At 42.1% G+C, this 20,554-nt stretch overlaps 1 protein-coding gene and 2 pseudogenes across 8 annotated transcripts; 2 read left to right on the top strand and 1 right to left on the bottom strand.

The window, feature by feature from the left end:
* The first annotated feature begins 412 nt into the window (after positions 1-412).
* On the top strand, positions 413-2,247 carry LOC119526774 (annotated as a pseudogene).
* Positions 2,248-5,426: 3,179 nt separating this feature from the next.
* On the top strand, positions 5,427-11,753 carry LOC119544605 (nucleoside diphosphate kinase 6). Of its 8 annotated transcripts, none has more exons than XM_037850095.1 (6): positions 5,478-5,483; positions 7,853-7,945; positions 9,545-9,647; positions 10,196-10,235; positions 10,625-10,785; positions 11,055-11,221. In XM_037850095.1, the coding sequence occupies exons 2-6, from the start codon at positions 7,856-7,858 to the stop codon at positions 11,219-11,221; spliced, it is 561 nt and encodes a 186-aa protein (XP_037706023.1). In that variant the 5' UTR covers positions 5,478-5,483; positions 7,853-7,855. The 8 variants fall into 8 exon arrangements, with proteins under 8 accessions (XP_037706042.1, XP_037706023.1, XP_037706011.1 ...); XM_037850083.1 differs by lacking the exon at positions 5,478-5,483 and adding an exon at positions 5,503-5,529; XM_037850076.1 differs by lacking the exon at positions 5,478-5,483 and adding an exon at positions 5,776-6,025 and having other exon boundaries at positions 7,278-7,945.
* LOC119526761 overlaps positions 8,183-20,554 on the bottom strand; it is a 66,474-nt pseudogene continuing 54,102 nt past the window's right edge.

Genomic DNA, 20,554 nt, shown 5'->3' with positions numbered 1-20,554 from the left:
ATAAATTGAGGGTATTGCAGGTCAGGACTTGAGGCATTTCAAGTTGGTCACTGTCTTGGTTTCCCAGCTGCTAAAATAAGTACCATACAATGGGTTAGCTTAAATAATGGAAATTTATTGACTCATGGTTTTGAGGCCAGAAAAAGTCCAAAATCAAGGCATCAGTGGACTATGCTTTCTCCCCAAAGACTGTGACATTCTGGGTCTGGCTGTGAGTGATCCTTGGTCCTTGACTTCTCTGTCACATGGCGATGCACATGGAGGTGTATTCTTTTTCCTCTGGGTTCTGATGACTTCCAGCCTCTTTCCAAGGCTTTCTCTCTCTCTCTGACTCACTTTCACTCTGCTTATAAATAACTCCAGTAGTCTGATTTTATATACAGGAAAGGGATGAATTAAGTGTCTTAGCCAAATGCCGGTTACATGGTTCAGCAAATTCTGTCCTTATGCAAGTACGTGTGGTTTTAGTATGGAAAGGCTAAGGTCTGGCCCATAGAGCACAGCCGATTACAGTCTGACCCTTAACCAAACCAACACTGGCCTTGGCCTTAGCACAGACACACTGCCTTCCCTTGTGGGGCATCTGCAGATCCCAAGCAGTGGAGGGGGTCTCAGTGAGTCCTTCCTTCTACAGGCCTTTTAGACATCAGGGGAAAAACAATTACTTGTTACTACGTTTTTTAGCTAATTCTACAGGCCAGGGCTTTAAACCACAATCAAGTTCCACATAAGGCTAAGGGACATAAGTGTATAAGCTCCTAGTTTTATACTGTTAGTCCCAGCCTGATCAACAGCATGGAAGGACTATCCCAGATTCAATCCCTTGTTATGTTGTTCTCAGCAACACTCAAGAGCAAAGGACAAAATTGGAGGGACTCATACATTTTTTTCCACATATTAAGATCATTACCCACCTATTGGTCTGATTGTCAATTTAATAAATTCTGACCATAGTTTTATACTTCTGAGATCTACAATGCAGTTTCAGTTGTAAAAGTGTGATAGGTTTATAACAAAGAAACAGAGCTCTCAGTACAAAGAGAATATATTATCTCCTTAGACTGAAGTAGGAAAAGCACTCTGAAATTATTTCAGCCACAGAGATTAAGAAGGCAATAGAAAAGGCCTGTGCTTGGAATACCGTCATGAAAAGACAAATATGTTCAGTAAGTCCAGGAGAAACAGCAGAGGTTTTAGAAATCTGCTCCATTAGATGAAGAGCAGTGAAAAAAATGAAAAAGGAAGAGAGCAATTTTCTTATGAGAAAGGGTGACATCTTGGAAAACAGGACACAGGTGAATGGCCCCGGAGGCTCATTTCTTCCCCACCTGTTTTCCCGTAGCTTAGCAAAGAGTAGCCTTGGCAGGGGCCCACTAGAGGCCCCTTCTCTCTAACCGGGCTTCTTAACTGAGCAAGAAACTTCCACTGTCATACAACCACAGGGATGTTTCCTGACCACCTTTCCCAAAAATATTTAAATTATTACAGGGATTCTGGCTCAGCTATGCCAGGCCTAAGCACACCTCCCTAAGTGAAAACAAAAGCTTTGAGATTTAGGTGCATTAAGCCACTTTCTGTGTTTTAAATTTCCCCAAGTTGGTACTCATAGGATGTGGCTCTAGCAATGTGTGCCTGTGTGTTAAAGAAATGCATTGAGATCTGACTGCTCTTAAAGAGGGTACGAGAAAAGAGGCAGCGGTCCTGAGGCTCACCTGCTCATGGGACCTGGCCTCGCATGTCTGCTTCATCCTGTGAGCTCTCACGCATTGCCCTTTGCCCCTCTCGGAGGAGTCGCTGCAGCTGCACCACCTGAAAAGGAGTCAGAGAGTTCACAGTCACTGCGGTGCCTAAAAATAAAGGTTAATGAGGTAAAAATAGACTTGGAGGTAAGAATGAGAATGAATCTGAAAAAATGAGAGCCAGTATTCAAAGTGGATGGACAAGCGTATGCTCAGGTAATCAAAATGTTGGGAAATGGACTATTAGAAGCAATGTGTTTTGATGGTGTAAAGAGGTTATATCACACAGGGAAAAAGAGACAAAAGGGTTGGATAAATACTTAAGATATTATATTTGGTTGGACTACAAGACCACCAGGATAACAAAGCTGATATAATTTTAAAATACAATACAGATGAGCTTCCAGAACATGTTAAAATGAATGAAACAGATAATTTTGATACTAGTGATGATGACAAAACCCAGTCTGATAACACTGGAGATGATGAAGACATTGATGATACCTAAATTGAACTCATTTTACATTGCAGTTTTTCCGAGGATTGTTCCACATTTTGGATTTTGATCATGACCCCTAAAAAGATTAAAATCTCATTAGCATGAGTGCAAACTGTTAGGGCAGACTGGTTTGTTTTTAACGTATGTGTGTTTCTTTAAAAACTGATCATGCTGAATTATTTTAAGTGACATGCCAAACCCATTTTGTTTGGGTATTAGAAAATGGAGCTTGTGGGTAAAAGACCCACAACATATACTGTTTAAAAAAGAAGGGAAAAAATGCATTACTGTCTTTCCTACATTTGCCCTACACTCATTGTGGGTTATGATTAAGCCTTCGTTTTGACTAGTCTGTTGAATGTACGGAATCTGTCTGTTTATTCCAGTTACCTAGATGTTCTCCTGAGATTTGATACAATTTAAAGGGGACAGAAATCTGCATTTGAAGTCAAAATGAGAAGATGCTTTTCACATTTATGTATCATGTGGCTCATTTTATACTAATTTTTATATCACATACATTCTTTTCATGATCTTGTGTTGCCACCATAAACATATCAACAAAAAAGCATTTCCAAAATGCAGTTTTTAGAACCTGGGTTTTTATAACAATTTTAAATTTATAAGATTAGTAGTTGCAGAAATTGAAAACTAAGTGGTACCCCATTATCTTAGAACTGATATAGTTGCTGACAATTTGTTTAGTTAATGTGCTAGGAAATTTCTCAACAAAAAAGATTATTTTGATGGTATGCATGTATGTAGAATATTTTTACATAACAAAAGATTATGTTAGAATAGTCATTTTATTTTCAAAAACCATATACAATATAAGCTACAATATTGGGAACATTATAAACACTTAAATTATGTGTAAATGAAAATTTAATTTGATAATAACTTGTATAAATTAAGCTTTTTTAAACTCCCTAATCTGGAGAAAGAGGAGGGAATCACAACTTAATGAAAAGACAGTCTCCAATTTCTGAGTCAAAGAGCTAGAGCTAAGAAATATAGTAAAAATTATGCTGCAGAGTATATTATGCCCTTACTTTGTGTTAAGGATGTATTTATGGTGTGTTCAGATATTTTTGTGTTTTACTTCCTATTTTACTTTTTAAACTTATCACCCTTCCTATTTTACTTTTTAAAGTTATCAGCTATAATAAGATGAAATCAAGGACTGAGGTTAAACCTCACTAGCCACATTTAAATCTTATGCAACTTGAAAAGAGATCCATCCTCATGTACCTTGTGAAGCTTTTTTTCTTTTGGTTTCCAGAGAAATTTTCAATGATGAAAAGTAATAAAAGGGAGAATAAACCTTCACACAGCTTCAAAAACAATTTTTTTTTCTAATCCTACTCAACTATAATTTCCTAAGTATGAAAACTCTGGTATCAAAAATGCTGAGGCCAGAATATGTACTAACTAATAAGACAATATTAAACCTAAGAATAGGAGATAAGGGTGCACAAATGTAATTCGTGTTTTTTATTCTATGGGGTTCCTGAATACTTTATCTAGCTGGAATGCATCTGAGACCAAGGACAGGTTTTTAATACTTGTAAGAAACCAAAATTGATTTAGTGATTGTCATCAGTAATCTAAATTTCCTAAGATATTTAGGCTTCTGTACATAAAAGTGTTTTGCTGAATGTACAGCATAGATCCTTCTTCCATATTCTTTTACCAAGAATGTTTCAACTCTGCATATCTGATAATGCAACTCAAACACTGGTTTTTCTACTTACCTCCTAACAAATCTGGTTTGTTTAAAGACTCTTTAAAACTTGCAGCTATGACCCCAGTTCATATGTTTGCAGCTGATTTTTTTTTTTTTCCTGCTATGTAGTAACAGCTCAATCTAGTGCTGCTGCTGCATTCTGGAAAATCCCTGCTCATAATGATTACAATAGTTAGGATAGAAATGTAGCTTGTGTGCAACACTACTTGGAGGAGTTATTTTACTAATGTGTATTTTTATGTGGAAATTGTGTAGTTTCATTGCTTTGATTATATTTCAAATAAGGAATGGAAATGGTCCTTAAGAAAAGATTTTTGTTGTTTGTATTCTTTGATTCCCGTAATACTATGTGTTCCAGTCTGTTAAAGCTGCCAAAATTCAATATACCACAAATGGGTTGGCTTTTAAAATGGAGAATTATTTTAAATCTTACAGTTCTAAAGCCAGGAAAATGTCCAAATTAAGGCATCATCAAAATGATTCCTTCTTCCTGAAGACAGAATGCCTGAAATCCTGGGCTCTTCTGTCTCATGGCAAGGAACATAGCACCATCTGCTGGTTATCTCCCTTCTCTGCCAAATTTCGTTGCTTTCAGTTTCTCGCTTCAGGGGTTTCCTGTTTCTGTGGCTTTCTCTCTCAACTTCTGCTTAACTTCACTCTCTTATAAAGGACTACAGTAAGAGGATCAAGACCCACCCTGAATGAGGTGGGTCACATCTTAAGATCATACTCACCAAAAGATTCTACTTAAAATAGGTCCACACACACACACACACACACACACACAGCGATGGATTAACGTTAAAAACATAATTTTATTGTGTCCAGTTAGTCTCCAAATCATCACATGATAGAAGCTGTGCCCCAAAATAAAATAAAATGCTTGAAGTTCAAGAATAATAGTTCTTACTGCTAAGAGGGCATAAAAGTTATTAATAATGAGTTTATTATAGAGTTGCATTTTTTGTCCGATGTTTATTCCACTCCCCGAGTATAAATATATTGTATTACTAAGGTGACTAAATAACCAAACGAATTAAGCATTTGTATGAAAAGATTTGCCAACATTTAATTGACTGCCCATCCCTTCCTCTGTCCGTCCAGCCTCCCACAGCCGCGCCAGTCCCACAGCCTGGCCCTCCTTCCCGCCTCCAGGCGCCCAAGTCACCCTAGGATTCCCACAAGCTGAGCCCAACCGCCCAGTACGGATTCATCCTCTCATATGGTCCCGTGCGAGTGCTAGAGAGAGACAAGGACCACCGGCAAGTCGGCCCTTCCCCTGTAGGTTGCAGGCTGTCCCCGCCTCGATCCGGACACGGCAGCCAGCCTGGCCTCCTACCGGGATTTCCTTATCTCCCGGTTCAGCTTCCAGAGTGCGCGGCCTCGCAGCTGCTAGGCAACCGTGCGAGGACCCCAAGGTGGGCTGACCGGCCGAGTGCCTGAAGGGCCCCTCTTGAGCCGCGCAGGCGCCGCAGCGAGAGGACCAAGTGAATCCGAAGTCAGTCTATGGTTGTGTCGGGGCTCTCAATAACCTGGAGTCCGGGGTGGGCTTGGGACGCGGGGATGAGGGACACGGTCGCGCGGCTAACCTAGGGAAGGGGTGGGGGCCGGGTCAGGAACTGAAGCCGTAAGCTTGGGCGTTCTGGAGGCGGAAGTGGAATTGAGGGGGTGGCGGGTCCGAGTCTCGGGTGGGAGGACAGGGCTTGGCTGCCGGCCTCGGGTATGCGAACGGGTGGGCGCCTCAGGTGTGGGGAGCAAATGACCAGGCAACTTCTAAAGTTTATAATTGTGTGATGGAGTGACGCTTTAAGTTCAGCAGGTTTTTCGACTCAGCCGTAACAGCAAGGGCAGCCATAATTTAGTGGGCATTAGGAAAGGAACCATGTCCTTTCTCCACAGACCGCGTATCCTCCCGTGGAGAGTCCCTAGCAGCCTGGCCTTGGAATATCTGGTTCAGTTTAATTCGTTGAATCATTCAACAAATACTGTTGAGAGCCAGCTGTGTCCTAGGCACTCCGCATATATGCTGAGGATAAGATGGTGAGCAAAACAGACCCCTACTTTCATGGAGCCGACCCTCTAGTGGAGGGACATATAAATCAAGTAACTGTAGCTATAAAATTAGAAACTGAAGAAAAATGCAAGGAGCTGTGAGGAGATATAACAGGGGAAGTGAACTTAGATCTGGTGTATGAGTGGGAGGTAACCAAGGGAAGCACATTCTGGACTGCAAAAACTCCCCACACAGAGGCTGTCAGGCCAGAAAGTCTTTGGGGACTGAAAGGCCCATGAGGCTGGAGCAAAAGAAGGCTAAGGAGTGCATGTTTCCAGATGATGATGGAGAGGCAGATTCTCAGGGACCAGATCATGAAAACCCTGGTAGGCCATAATAAGGATTTGGGTTTTGTCCTGAGAACAGAGTACACTTCCAAGGGTTAAGGAGGGAAATTACTATATTTACATAATAGTCTCTGGCTATTGTGTGGAGAGCAGAGTGTAAAGAGGGACAGGCCAACCATGTCTTAGACTGGGGTGGTAGCAATTGAGAGGGAAAGTTAAATTGCCAGGACTTAGTGATAGTGTTGGTGTGGAGGGTGAGGGACAGGAGGTGTCAAAGTTGGGTCCCTAGATATCTGGCAAGAATTATACTTCCTCCTGGCTTACTCACCCCCTGGGATGTTAGGAAGAGTGGGTTGGCTGATTTTGTACTGGTTAAATTGGGCTTGGCTTTGTGGTTCGAATGGAGGACCAAGCTGAAAGCCGTGGAAAGAATATGAGTAGAAGAGACCTTGCATAGCTTCCTCATGTGGGCCAGACCCTGGCATCATCTTGAACAGGATTGCCAGGTACCTTCAGGCTAAGAGAAATGAGAGTGTTGTCCAGACTCTGTCCCTGCACATGTTCATGGAAGCCTTCTCCCTAAATCTACCATGAATCTTCATGGTAGATTTAGGGGATCCACCAGATAATCTTTCGAGACTAATCCTTACCCCTACAGAAGTGATCAATTTCTTACATGTAAGTAGAATCCCACAACTGGAAGATATCTCAAAGTCCTGTTTATAGAATACTTTTCTGTTATTTTATTTCCACAATTATTTATTGAGTTCTTACACCATGATAGATACTAGGAATACAAAGATGGATAGAACAAAATTATATAGGTTCATTTAGTAAACAAAATTGATTGAGCGCCTTTGTGCCAAACACTCTCCTAGCTACCTCATACATAAAATGGTTAAGACCAGTCCCTCACCTTGAAATCCCATGTCTTTAAACTTTGTTGTTGCAGATGGCTGAGTATTAAAAGGGTTTGATTTGGGCAGGGGAGATCCTGATCTATCTGTAATATTAGGTAAGAAATAGTATGTATCCAGCAGGCTTTGGTATCCTGGCAACATCCCAATTCCTACCCATCAAACTTCCGATTGTAAAATTGATGGGATAGGGGGACTTAAGAACGGAATCAATCCTTGTACCCTGTGAATAGCCGGTTGGGGAGTGTAAATTGTAAATCCTCCATAAACATAAAAGAAAGGAAGGGTAGGGAGTATTGGTGGAAACAAATATTGTTTAAACTGATTTTTCTCTCAAATGGGTAATTCCCTCTTTGGCTTATAGTTAAACAAACTAGATTATGTGCTCCATAGGGAGACCTGAATGTCCCCTTTATCACCCCCTTCTCTAAATCCTATGAGACCAAATGGGCAATTAAATAAAACTATATGTACAGCCTTCCTGTGTAAGTGTCAAGAACTTTATGAGTGTCAGGAGTGAGAAGACTGGTTTGCAAGGCTGCACGACCCCAGAGTAGGGAGGGTTGGGAGTACAGCACTGGCAGGTCCCTAATCCAGCTCTCAATGGCAGGAGATGGCCTCAATCTTGAGAAGCCCTCAGGCTCTCCAGCTTACTCTAGCTCTGATTAAACCGGATGCAGTCGCTCACCCACTGATTCTGGAGGTAAGAAAGAATCCTAACCCTCTACCATATGCCCTGGGGATTGCTAGCATTTTAGGTGCCATAGGGCCACTCATAGCAACCGAGTGCATAGTCCTATGCTAGATGCTGTGGAGGTAAAGCTAGGAACCATGGAACCTGAGCCTACGGAGATTTAAAATCTATTGGAGAATTGGGACAGACATAAAATGAGAAATGTTCCAATACAATGTTAAAAAAGACCAAATCTCAAAACTCTGTGTATGAATTAGTTTTTTATTGCTACATAACAAATTGCCACAAACTTAACAGCTTAAAACACCCATTTATCATTTCACATTTCTATAGTTTAGAGGTCCAGTAGGCTCAGCTGGATTCTCTCCTTAAGGTCTCACAAGATCCAAATCGAGCTGCTGGCTGGCTGGGCCCTTATCTAGAGTCTCTAGGGAGAAATCCACTTCTCAGCTGATTCAGGTTGTTGGCAGAATTAAGTCCCTGGCAGTTGTGGAACTGAGGTCCCCATTGGCTTGCCGACTAGTATGTGGAGGCCACTCTGAGTTTTTAGAGACCGCCTATATTTCTCCACATATCCCCCTCCATCTTCAAGGCAGCAATAGCACACTGAATCCCTCTTGTGCTTTGAATCTCCCTGCCTTCCTCTTCTACCCTAAATAGAGAGAACTCTCTGCTTTTAAAGGACTCGTGATTGATTAGGCCCACCTGGATAATTTCTCTTTTGATTAACTCAAAATCAATAATAACCTTAATTACATCTGCAAAACCCCTTTTGCTGTGTAACATCACATAATCAAGAACATGATATCACATCCTATTCACAGCCCTGGAGATTAGGCAGGGAATAGTGGGTGGTCATTTTAGGATTCTGCATACCATAGCTTGATAAGTGCTAACTGAGCAACACAGAGAAGTAAGGCTGCTGCTGTGCAGAGGAAGACCAAAGCATTCAGGAGTGGTGGCCTGGAAGTGGTGTGACTCAGCCGACCCTCAAAGGAGGGGTGAACTTTGGATAGCACACAGGAGGAGGATGGGTGTTCCACAGAAGGGAGATGCTGAGACAGGAATGTGTGTGGAGGGTCTGAGAGCCACAGGCAGCTGGGATGGTGGGACCAGAGAACTAGAAGTGGTGGAGGAGAAGGAAAATGTAGCCTTCAACACTGTGCTAAAGTGACTGCACTTTATTCCATGAATAAAAGGAGCACCCAAAAAGCTTCTGACCAGAGTGTGACACGTAAATTATGATGTTTTAAATTTATCAAGTCTGATGGTATGGATAGAGTGGGAGAAACATGAGGCAGGACAACTCAAGTTGACTCGAAAAGAGACTTTTATAGTGGGTCCTGTGGACTTGAGCTTAGGGGGCTGCAGGAATGGAGGGGCAGAGACAGCACTTCTGTCCCCTTGCACTTGGGGCTCACACACTGGCTGCATGACTGGAGGTCTTCACCTCACCCAATCTTCTTTCTCTTCTGCCTCACCATTGGGGCAGATCCTCAAGTCCTGGGCTCCAAGGAGTTCCCAGAGTTCTTTTTGTTAGGCTGGGTCTCCTGTTCACTCAAATGGTCCCTTTGACTGACATTTATCTTTGGGGTGATGTTTATACAGGCTGTTCATCAGAAGATTCTGAGCAACAAGTTCCTTATTGTACGAATGAGAGAACTACTGTGGAGAAAGGAAGACTGCCAGAAGTTTTACCAAGAACATGAAGGTAGGACCAGCAGTCCTCTGAATGAGAGGTTTCTCTTTACTGAGAATTGAGCAAGACAGACTTTTTTACCTGGAACACACAGGGCAGGTTCTCTCTGACCTGCAAACTATGTAAGATTTCAGCCAGTCTTCTAAAATTTTAGTTTATACCCAGACTTTTCATGATTATTAGTTGTTTTGAAAACATATTTTCTACCAGAGTTCTATCTAATACTGCCCCCCAAAATTTAATTTCCTGTCCTCATATTAGTATCAGTAGTTAACATTTAGTGAGTGTTTGCTCTTTGTCAGATAAGATAATGCTCATTATTTTAAGTCTCCCAACAATCCTATGAGGTAGGTATTACTATATTCTCAGTGCACAGATATAATGACTTACCCAAACTGCACAGGTTGTAAGTGGCAGAGCCTGGATTATGACCCAGGTGTGGAAAACTCCAAGGTCCTTGTTCTTTTCTCAGTAATAGTTTTCATTATTCTAGGTAAGGAGGTAGAAGTATAAAAGTTCTCTTGGGCACCAGTGTCTTGATGAAAGTACTCTCTTTGCAGGGCGATTTTTCTATCAGCGGCTGGTGGAGTTCATGGCCAGGTACTTCTAATTTTGGTCCCATCATCTTTATCCACTGAGACATACCTCTTTGCTGGCCCCCCAAATAGAATTATTAACTTCATCCCCTGCTCTTTATACTTGTACTCAATGTCATGTCTGAAGATACATGGGCTTGGGACTCTGAGCTGACGATGACCTAGTGGCCACCTTCTCATGGTGGTTACTGGTCCAGTCGCTGTGGAAGAGTATTGTTCAGTGCAGCCTAGCAGCTATGCTGATCTCTGTGATCTTTCTTATACATTGGCACTCATCTGGAAAGGCGAGGGAACTCTCAGGATGTATGATGTGCCTTTATTCATGCCCTGCTCACAACATGCCCTCCTAGACCAGATGGCCAGTTTCCTGACATGTGCCCCTCTCATTCACAGCGGGCCAATCCGAGCCTACATCCTTGCCCACAAGGATGCTATCCAGCTCTGGAGGACACTGATGGGGCCCACCAGAGTGTTTCGAGCACGCCATATGGCCCCAGATTCAATTCGTGGGAGTTTTGGCCTCACCGATACCCGCAACACCACCCATGGCTCAGGTGAGCCTGCCTCAGTTGGGAGTTAGTGGGTGGGCTCTGTGGTGGGGCTGAGAGCCTAGTTCCCCAGTAAGCTTTATTCTCACTTGTGTTTCTGGCCCTTTTTGTTCATCTCAGCAGGTATGGCCTATGGCCTTTCTTTATAGTTCCCAGGACAGGCAGAAGTAGAGGCTTATCTTAGCAAAGCTGTCTGAACCTGAATATGACAAAACTCGTGCCTCCACCCTGCACTCAGTGTGAAAACACCTTCTCAGTCTTACCTCTTCTTACAGACTCTGTGGTTTCAGCCAGTAGAGAGATTGCAGCCTTCTTCCCTGACTTCAGTGAGCAGCGCTGGTATGAGGAGGAGGAGCCCCAGTTGCGCAGTGGCCCTGTGTGCTACAGTCCAAAGGGAGGTATCCACTGTGCAGCCAGAACAGAAGGCGCAGGACCAGCCTGATGCAGGCCTGTCGGTCTGTGAAGACTGGTGATATTGCACACCTTCTCTCTCAGACCTCTGGTCTAAAACATTTTCCTAGGACCAGGGAAGCCTGGGCTCATGGTGCCATCTCTGCTACCTCCCTGCAGGCCTAGCTCATCACTGCCGCTGCCTCCAGAATCTAGTTCTCTACCTTTTCTCTGGAATGTTCATGGCTGGTTCAGAAGCATCATGGACAACTACAGCTTTTAGACTCTTGTTGGGAACTGTCCATCCTTCTTCAAGAAGGAGCTTGCCTAAATGACTTGCCAGGGATGTAAATCCCCTGAAAGTGTGGTGACTATATAAGCAGCATTTGGCCTATATTTCTCAATAAAAGTCAGTGTTCTACTGAATCCTCAAAGCTGGGAGCACTCAAAGCTTTCTCTCTATCCTTACTTGGAATAATGAAACCTACCTAAAGCCAGGTTTCTGGTCTGTGCTATTGTGTAGGAATCTCCATGTAGGCATGTGTGCGCACATACAAACACAAATGTGCAGTTTACAATAATGCATAAAGATAGCTAGGGAAGGAGCTAAGTGCAGGCTCAGATCCGTGCTGTGCACTTTGGCACAGGGCCATGTCCTGGAGGACAGGGCACCTTTAATTTGAACAAGGTGTGTCTACCCAGTGAGGGCATGTTTTTTGATTCATTTTTTTCTGATTTGCATAAAGACATTAAAGGTAGCCATGTCTCCCATGTAGCATATAATAGTTACCTATTGCTGCATAACAAATCCATCTCAAAATTTAGTGGCTTAAAACAACAAGGATTTGTTCTGTGAGTCGGCTGGATGATTCTTCTGCTCTGGGTAGTTCTGCTGATTTCACCTGGACTCCCAAGTGGCTGCGTTCACCTGGTGGGTCCACATGATCTTTCATCCTGAGCTGCTTCACTGCAAGTTATTTCAGGGCTCCAATAGGGCAGCCCCCAATTCATAAGCTTATCAAGTTTCTGCTTGTGTCATGTTTGCTGATATGTCACCGGCCAAAGCAAGTCACATGGCCAAACCCAGAGTCCATGTGGGAGGGGACTGTACAAGGGCATGGATACCAGTAGGTACCAATTATTGGATTTCATTACTATGACAGTGTAGCACAATGGGAGTTATGAGGAGCCTTGAAAAAATGTTGTTATGGGAAGTCACTTTATATGGAGGCTGATCAGCTAAAGATCATGGGCTGATGTCTGCTGTTGTACTATCTCTTGGTTTAGTGTGAAATGTCTTTGATTCTTACAGACTCTTCCCACATCTAAATCTATGCATGTATCTGCAAATGCACCCATTTTCTTCCTCTTCCTTCCCATTACAACATAGGAAGGGTCCTGCTTCCCATCCAAGCCAGTCTTTCCACATGTGCTCTAGATCTCATCTCTTCTCTGAGACCTTGCTCTTTTAGTTATCTAGTCTCTATTGCATCTTTTACTTTTCTCCACGGAGTCCTTCTCCCTTTGAATTCAGCCACATTTTGGTATCTCTCATCTTTCAGAATCGTTTTAACCTCATATTCCCCTTATCTACACAGCCAAGCCCATGTCAGTTGCCTATACTCGCAGGCTTAATCCCCATTTTCTCACCAGCCCACTCCAGTCTGTCTGGCTTACACACCTACCACTCTAGAGAAGCTGCTCCTGCCAAGGTCACAGTTAGCTCCATGGCACCCCATTTAGAGGGCACTTTTGAGGCTTCTTCAGTATGGATTCCTCAACAGCATTCAACACTTCTTCATCCCCCAGAAACATTCTTGACTTTCCTGACCCACACATCTTAGTTTTCTTCTTGCTTCTCTTGCTTCTTGCTTAATCTCCTTTTTTGGCTTGTCCAAATATTTGTTTTAGTAAATTCTGAAAAATACAAAGATAATGAAGACATGATTTGGTCATCAAGTTGCTAGTTATTAAGATGGGTAGTCAGTCAAGTATAATACTTGGTGAGGATGAATAAACACCTTAATAGAGGTATAATGTCTGTGAGAGAACAGAGGAGAGAAATCTTTATTTGGCTGAGTGAGGAGCATGATAGATGGGGGGATGGGGGATGGGAATGTGTTATAGAAGATGTAGCTCTGGAACTAAGCCTCGAGGTCAAACAGGGTGTTAATAGGTGGGATGTGGAGAGACAGAAGGCCTGTTCATTTTCAGATCTACATGGGTCAGTTTGGTCTGGGTGTGGCCCAAGAAGTCTGTGATGCTTCCTAGCTAATGGAGAATTGAGCTCCTGACTATTCTATCTCAGTGCATGTATATTTCTCTCTTTTTGGTAGCCCTGAAATCTCAGAGTAAAAAAATTCTCTTTATCCTCCAGGTAGATCCCCTTTCACTTTCAATAATGGTGGACCAGAAATTTGGGCCAACCTTCACAGAGAATAGAGAAAATAGAAATAATGTTTATTTTATAGCATCGGGTGGCTAACAAGGTAGTGAAGAATTACAGGATCCAGATCCAGGACAAGAAGGAAACTCAGAGAAGTGAACCCTGGAATTGGGGGCTATCTTTCCCCAAAGGTATCTGCTGAGAGGTAGCTGAGAGGTTGAAAAGCTGAGTAGAACTTTCAGCAACCTCACTGAGTTAAGGAGACAGTTTCATGGACACTGACAGAAGACCCAAGATTCTTAGGTCAGAGATGATTACTCATGGCATAGCAGGCAGCATGTTTGCACTGATTCCTCTTGCCCCCCCCCATTCCTACAGGGGAAACATAGAGGCAGGCCCAGGTAAATGCAGTGGGTTTGCATCAAAGCAAACAATGTTAGTAAACCAGCTTTTTTTTTTTTTTTTAAGAAGTTGATTTATTATTTATTTTTTGAATCTGCAGATTTCATCGAGAAAAACTCAGAAGTATACACTGTCTCACACTATAATCCTCAGTTGTGCAATTGTCATCACACTCAATTTTTAAACATTTCCATTGCTCCAATAAGAAAATATTAGATAGACACACAGAAAAAATACCCCAAACACCCCATATCCCTTATCTCCCCCTACTATTGACTCCTAGAACTGGTGTATACCTGTTACTGCTGATGAAAGAATATTAAGGTAGTACTGTTAACTATAGTCTGTACCTTGCAATAGGTAATTTTTCCCCATATACCACTCTATTATTAACTCTGTACAGTGTTGTACATTTGTAGTAGTTCATGGAAGAACTTATTTATATTTGTAGTGTTCATCAAGTAAGCCAATTTTAATAATAGGACTTCAAGCAAACCTACCCAACTTTCAGCCTGAAAGGAGACATTATCTTTATTAAATTAGTCAGCAAACAAATCTGCCATCTGATCTGGAGGGATATATTATCTCTTTTAGGGCCATCTGCTGGACAAAATCTTTAAAAAGATAGTTTGGAACAAAAGTTGCCAATGCTTGTGCTCACAAGATATGCAGAGACTTGAGAGGTGAGAGATACACAGAGAATTGCCTCTCAACAAAAATGTGCCCAACTTGGTCCCTGGGAGCTCCTTTAATCTAACTCCTGGGTCCTTTAGCTATGTCTCCATCATTTTTTTTATTACTTCATTACTTTCTAGTACAAGATGTTCTAGGATCATCTTGTATTTATTTCCCTGTCCCAGTTCTAGAATCAGCCATTTCTCCAAAGAACTATGTATCACTTTAGAAGCCAAGATCTGGGTGCTGGGATGCTCATTGCTATTGGGATGCCACTACTCCCAGGTCCTCTCAGTGGACAGAGCTAGGGAATACATGTATGTACATAGATACAAATATACATATATTTACATCTATTTCTGTACATTGGAAAACATAAGTTCACCTCCAGCTCCACAGGGTTTATTCTACTTTTCCCCCATCCATATTTATAATTCTTCTCTAACAGAAATCTGGCTCCCATTATCCTCAATGTATTTATTTATTTGATCAAATCCCCTCTATGTAACCAATGAATCCCATCATTGCCCCCTTCCAATGTGGGTGCCCTCCTCACCTGTTCACGTTTTGACACCCCACTCCAGATCACTGCTGCCCCTGCATACAAACCCCCCTCATCCTGTTCAGGCTCTGACACCCTGGGCCAAGTTGTCACTGCTCCCTTCATGGATGCCCTCCTCACCTTCCTCACCCTCCTCAGGCTTTGACAACCTGCATCTAACTACCATTGCCTCTTCTCACGTGTGGATTCCTCCTTTACCCTCCTGGGCTTCAGTGCCACATGGCTGGGACACATGGATGCCCTCACCTTGCTCAGGCTTTAACATCGCAAACCCATCTGCCACAGCTATTCCTCAACCCCCAGATTCAGGGCATTCTGACAACCCAAGCCTAGCTATCACCCCTCTCAGGCTCCAACAGCCGTGCTGGGCTGCTACTGTGGCTCCCCTGCACAGGTGCCCTCAGTCCACCCAGGATCTCACATTAGGTCACCACTGCAGCCCGCAAGCAGGCACCTTGCTGTGGTGGGCCACCACTTCTGCCACTGCTTCCACAGGGGCAGCCTTCTCACCTTGCTCAAGTTCTGACACCCCATCCTGGGCTGCAAACCTCTACCTTGCTTGGACCAAGCTAATGGCTTTTCAGATGAATTAACTGCAAGGGAAGGAGGGAGGCAAGCAGGAAGAGTGACAGGAAGTCAGGAAAACAGGAGACCTTGAAAACAATTTATACACAATCTATAAACACTCCGTTTCCCTGGTAAGACTAAGAATAAAAGAGATAAGGCCCAATAACTCTGACCAGGAAGGAAAAGGGGGAATATCATTTCTGATCCCAAAGACATTAAAGAGTCACAAGAGGATTATTATGTAAGATTTAATGCCCATAGTTTGAAAAGTTAGGTGAAATGGACAAAACAGCCCAATAGTCATCATACAGATGCAAATTAAAACCAATTGGCATAGCACTACACATCCACCAGCATGGCAAAAATTACAAAGACTAACAATACTAAGTGTCACTGAAAATGTGGGCAACTGGAACTTTCAGACTTTGCTATAGGGGTATAAATTGGTAATATCCACAAAAGCTAAACATCTGATCCAGCAATTCCACTCCTAAGTATGTATCCAACAGAAAAGAGTGTGTATGTCCACCAAAAGACTTCTACAAGAATATCTGTGGCAGCTTTACTAATAATAAGCCAAAACCGGAAACTCAGATGTCCATCAATAGCAGAATTGGATAAATTTCTATGTTCAATAAAGGAATTCTAGTTAGTAATAGAAAAGAATGAACTACTTGGCCAATTCTCAAAAATACCCTGAGCAAAAGAAGCCAGATTCATTATGTACAAAAGAGACACATTGTATCCATGGTGATACAAATCTGAATAATGACTCCCTTCATGTAGAGTGGGGGGAAACTGACTGGAAAGGGACACAGGGGAACATTTTTAGATGATGGAAATGTCCCTTCTCTTGATCTGGGTGATGGTTGCATGGGTGTATGAATGCATTTGTCAAAAGTCATTCAGTGGTGCACTTAAGATTTGTGCATTTTGTGGTACATAAAATGTTAGCATAAAAAAAAAAATAATTGCTATGCCCATAACACTACCAACAACAAACCTCCTATGAAAAGTTTAAGATTTCTTTGCAGTTCTTTTTGTCCCTACAATAGATCCACAGAGGGTGAATGGTCAGAGTACTATTTTCAAAACCCATTTAGATTATTTTTTTCCTTCTGATTGTGGTTTTCAATTTGATATTCAATTAGTTTAATTTATATCTACTTTCAAATTTAGTTTTCCCCTCTTTGTTTATTTAAGTTCATTTATTTTGAATATATAAAACACTAACATGGTTCAAAACTCTGAACTATAAAAAAAGAAGTCCCATTCCCTTCCCTTTCATTTGCATCCTGTAACACTCACTCCCTGCAGAAAATCAATTTTATTCTGGTTAATTCTTCTTGTGCTTCTTTTTGCAAAAATAAGTATGTCATCCCAAAGTAATCTGTGCAGGGAATAAAAATATATTTACAGGGCCTCCCTGAGGAGCTGGGGGAAAGTGCGGAGGTGTTGAACTTCCTCACCTGGACTGATGCTGATGTTGTCACAAACATTAGGACTTGTGGTTTGATGTGCTGAGCCCTCTATCATGGGACTTGCCCTTAGGAAGCTTGTTACTGCAAAGGAGAGGCTAAACTTGCACATATTGTGTCTAAGAGTCTCTCCCTGAGTACTTCTTTGTTGCTCTGATGTGGCCCACTCCTTCTAACTGAGCCACCTCGGCAGGTGAACTCACTGCCCTCCCCGCTACGTGGGACCCGACTCCCGGCGTGTAAATCTCCCTGGCAACACAGGGTATGACTCCTGGGGATGAATCTGGACCTGGCATCGTGGCATTGAGAATATCTTCTTGACCAAAAGGGGGATGCAAAATGAAACGAAATAAAGTTTCAGTGGCTGAGAGATTTCAAATGGAGTCGAGAGGTCACTATGGTGGACATTCTTATGCACTATATAGATAACAACTCTTAGGTTTTAATGTATTGGAATAGCTAGAAGTAAATACCTGAAACTATCAAACTCCAACCCAGTAGTCTGGACTCCTGTAGATGGCTGTATAACAATGCAGATTCCAAGGGGTTACAGTGTGACTGTGGAAACCTTGTGGATCACACTCCCTTTATCTAGTGTATGGATGAATCAGTAGAAAATGGGGAGAAAAACTAAATGAAAAATAGGATGGGAGGGGGGATGATTTGGATGTTCTTTTTACTTTTTTTTTTATTCTTATTCTAATTCTTTCTGATGTAAGGAAAATGTTCAGAAATATATTGTGGTGATGAATGCATAACTATATGATAGTACTGTGAACAGTGGATTGTACACCATGGATGACTCTATGGTATGTGAATATATTTCAATAAAACTGAATTTAATTAAAAGAAAATATTTTGAAAAAAAATAATTGTGAGTGTGTTTCTTCTTTCTCACAAAAAAAGCAACATATATATAATAAACTCTTTTGCACCTTGCTTTTCTTTAACCCAACGATATAACTTAGAAATCATTCCTTTATTGATTTATAAAGATTTCTTTATTCTGTGTGTTTTACAGCTGCATAATGCTCCATTGTGTGGGAATACCATAGTCTATTCAATAACAAGCATTTAGATGGTCTCCAAATTTTGCTATTGCAAATAATGCCATATTGAACAACCTTACGCATATATTGCTTTGTTATACTTGTTCTTGGTGTGCATTTAGTTACCTACTGCTATAATAGTGCTGTAAAACAAGCCACTCCAAATTTCAGAGGCTTAAAACATTCATCTTTTCTCATGGATTTTCGGGTGGAGACTAGGTGGAGGCATCCGTGAGTCAGGTGTGAGGAGGAAGGGTGGCAGAGGCCACAGAAAAAGTGGGAAGGAAACACTGCGTCCTGGCGACTCTCTCTTAAATAGCTCCCAGGTCTGCCTGCTTCTTTCCACATGCACTGCTCCACCCTGGTCCAGGACACCATCATCTCTTGGCAGATCGCATATCTCGCAACTCATCGCGCCTCTTTTCCACTCTTGCTCCCCACCAATCCATTCTCCACACAGTAGTCAAAGTGTTATTTAAAAAAAAAAAAAAAAAAGCATCTTTTCAGGTCATGGCCCTGTTTAAAACCCCTTCACTGCACTTGAATAAAGACCAAAATTCCCCGCATCACCTCTTCATTGTCCTGGCGCAACAATCACAGGCTCCCTCTGTTCAAGCTCGGGTGGGCATTCCAGGGTCTTTGTCCATGCTGTCGCTCATCGTCCTGCCTGGCTCACTCCTGTTTGCCTTTCGGGTTCCTGCTTAAATACAGTTTCCCGCACCCCTCAGTCCAATTAGGTTCTCCCAGTTATTCTTTTTATCATACAATGCACTGCCCTTCATATCATATATCACAATTGTAATAAGTCAAGATTGGTATTCCTACTTTTTTAAACTCTGGCTTTCCCCTTAAAATGAAAGTTTTAAGAGAAGCAAGGACTATTTTCTTTTTCCTTTATCCCTGTTGCGAAGTACAGTATTAGATGTCTATTTGTTGCTTTGTAAATAGTAATGAACTGTCCATCCTCTGGTCTTTGACATCACTTAGAATTCCTCCACCTCTAAATCCTTTAAACCCTTCTATTAAATCACAGTCTCCTTCTACATCCCACTCCCATTTCTTCCAAATCTAGTCCTTCCCTTACCCACACTCCTATCTAACTGATACGGATTGAATCACATCCCTCACAAAGACATGTTCAAGCCCTAATCCCTGGTCCTGTGGATGTGAACCCATTTGTAAACAGGATCTTTGAGGATGTTATTAGGTAAGGTGAGGCCAAACTGAATCAGGGTGGGCCTTAATCAAATGTAACTGGAGTCCTTATGAGCAGAGGAAATTTGGACACAGTCAGGAGTAGAGACAGACTGGGAGAGAGATGGCCATGTGATAGAGGCAGAGATTGAGTTATGGATTTGCCAGCAATGCTACAGACTTTCAGAAAAAACATGATTCTGCTGACAACTTGATTTTGGATTTCTAGGCTCCAAAACTCCAATAAATTCCTGTTTTTTAAGTCAACTAGTCTATGGTGGTTTCTTACAGCAGCCCTGGTAATCTAAGACAGTACGATTTCATATAGTCACATATTCTCCCCCTCTTCAAATTGCCTACACTTCTTCCCCCATCCTTATTTTCCAGCTGATGACCTTGATTCCTAGTTCACAAAGATAGTAGAAAAAACCTAAAGAGAAGCTCCCACGACCACATCAAGCCACATGCCTGCATCTGTGCTCAGGTACTCTGTCTGCTTCCCTCTTTTTACTTAGGTAAACCTTCTTCCCCCTTATTTAAAACCACCCCAAAGTATACATGAAATTCTATCTCCTCCCACCTACCCAAGGCATTGCTCCAGCAATTATTTCCTAACACTCCTGCATCATCAGTAGTCCCCCCTGTACTAGAGCATACAAACATGCTACAGTTTTTCTAAGTTAAAAAGGTAATAATAAAAACAAATATATCTTCACATTGCTTCTCCTTCATGCCACTGTCCCATTTCTCTGCTCATCTTTACGGTAAAACTCTCAGAAGAGCAGCCTAGAACAGCAGCAACTTCAGGTCCATACAAGATGGTATAGCCCATTTCTCTCTCCTTCTCTCTGCTAAGTACCACTATAACCCTGAAAATAATGCAAGAAGCAACCAAAGAGTACTCTGAAAAGAGATAAGATACAGACTGATTTGGGAACCCCAGGAATACAGGAAAAACATAGCTATAGAACATCTTCCATCCCTCCACCCAACAGAAGAGCCCAGCACAACCTGCAAGGGAAACCAATTAGGAGCCCTGCTTATCAGGAGCCCTGCTAACAATAAGCAACTA

Source organism: Choloepus didactylus, chromosome 1, assembly GCF_015220235.1.
Source record: "Choloepus didactylus isolate mChoDid1 chromosome 1, mChoDid1.pri, whole genome shotgun sequence".
In the NCBI taxonomy this organism is placed as follows: Eukaryota; Metazoa; Chordata; class Mammalia; order Pilosa; family Megalonychidae; genus Choloepus; species Choloepus didactylus.
Note: the sequence above shows the minus strand (reverse complement) of the source record. Positions and strands in the feature narration are given on the sequence as shown.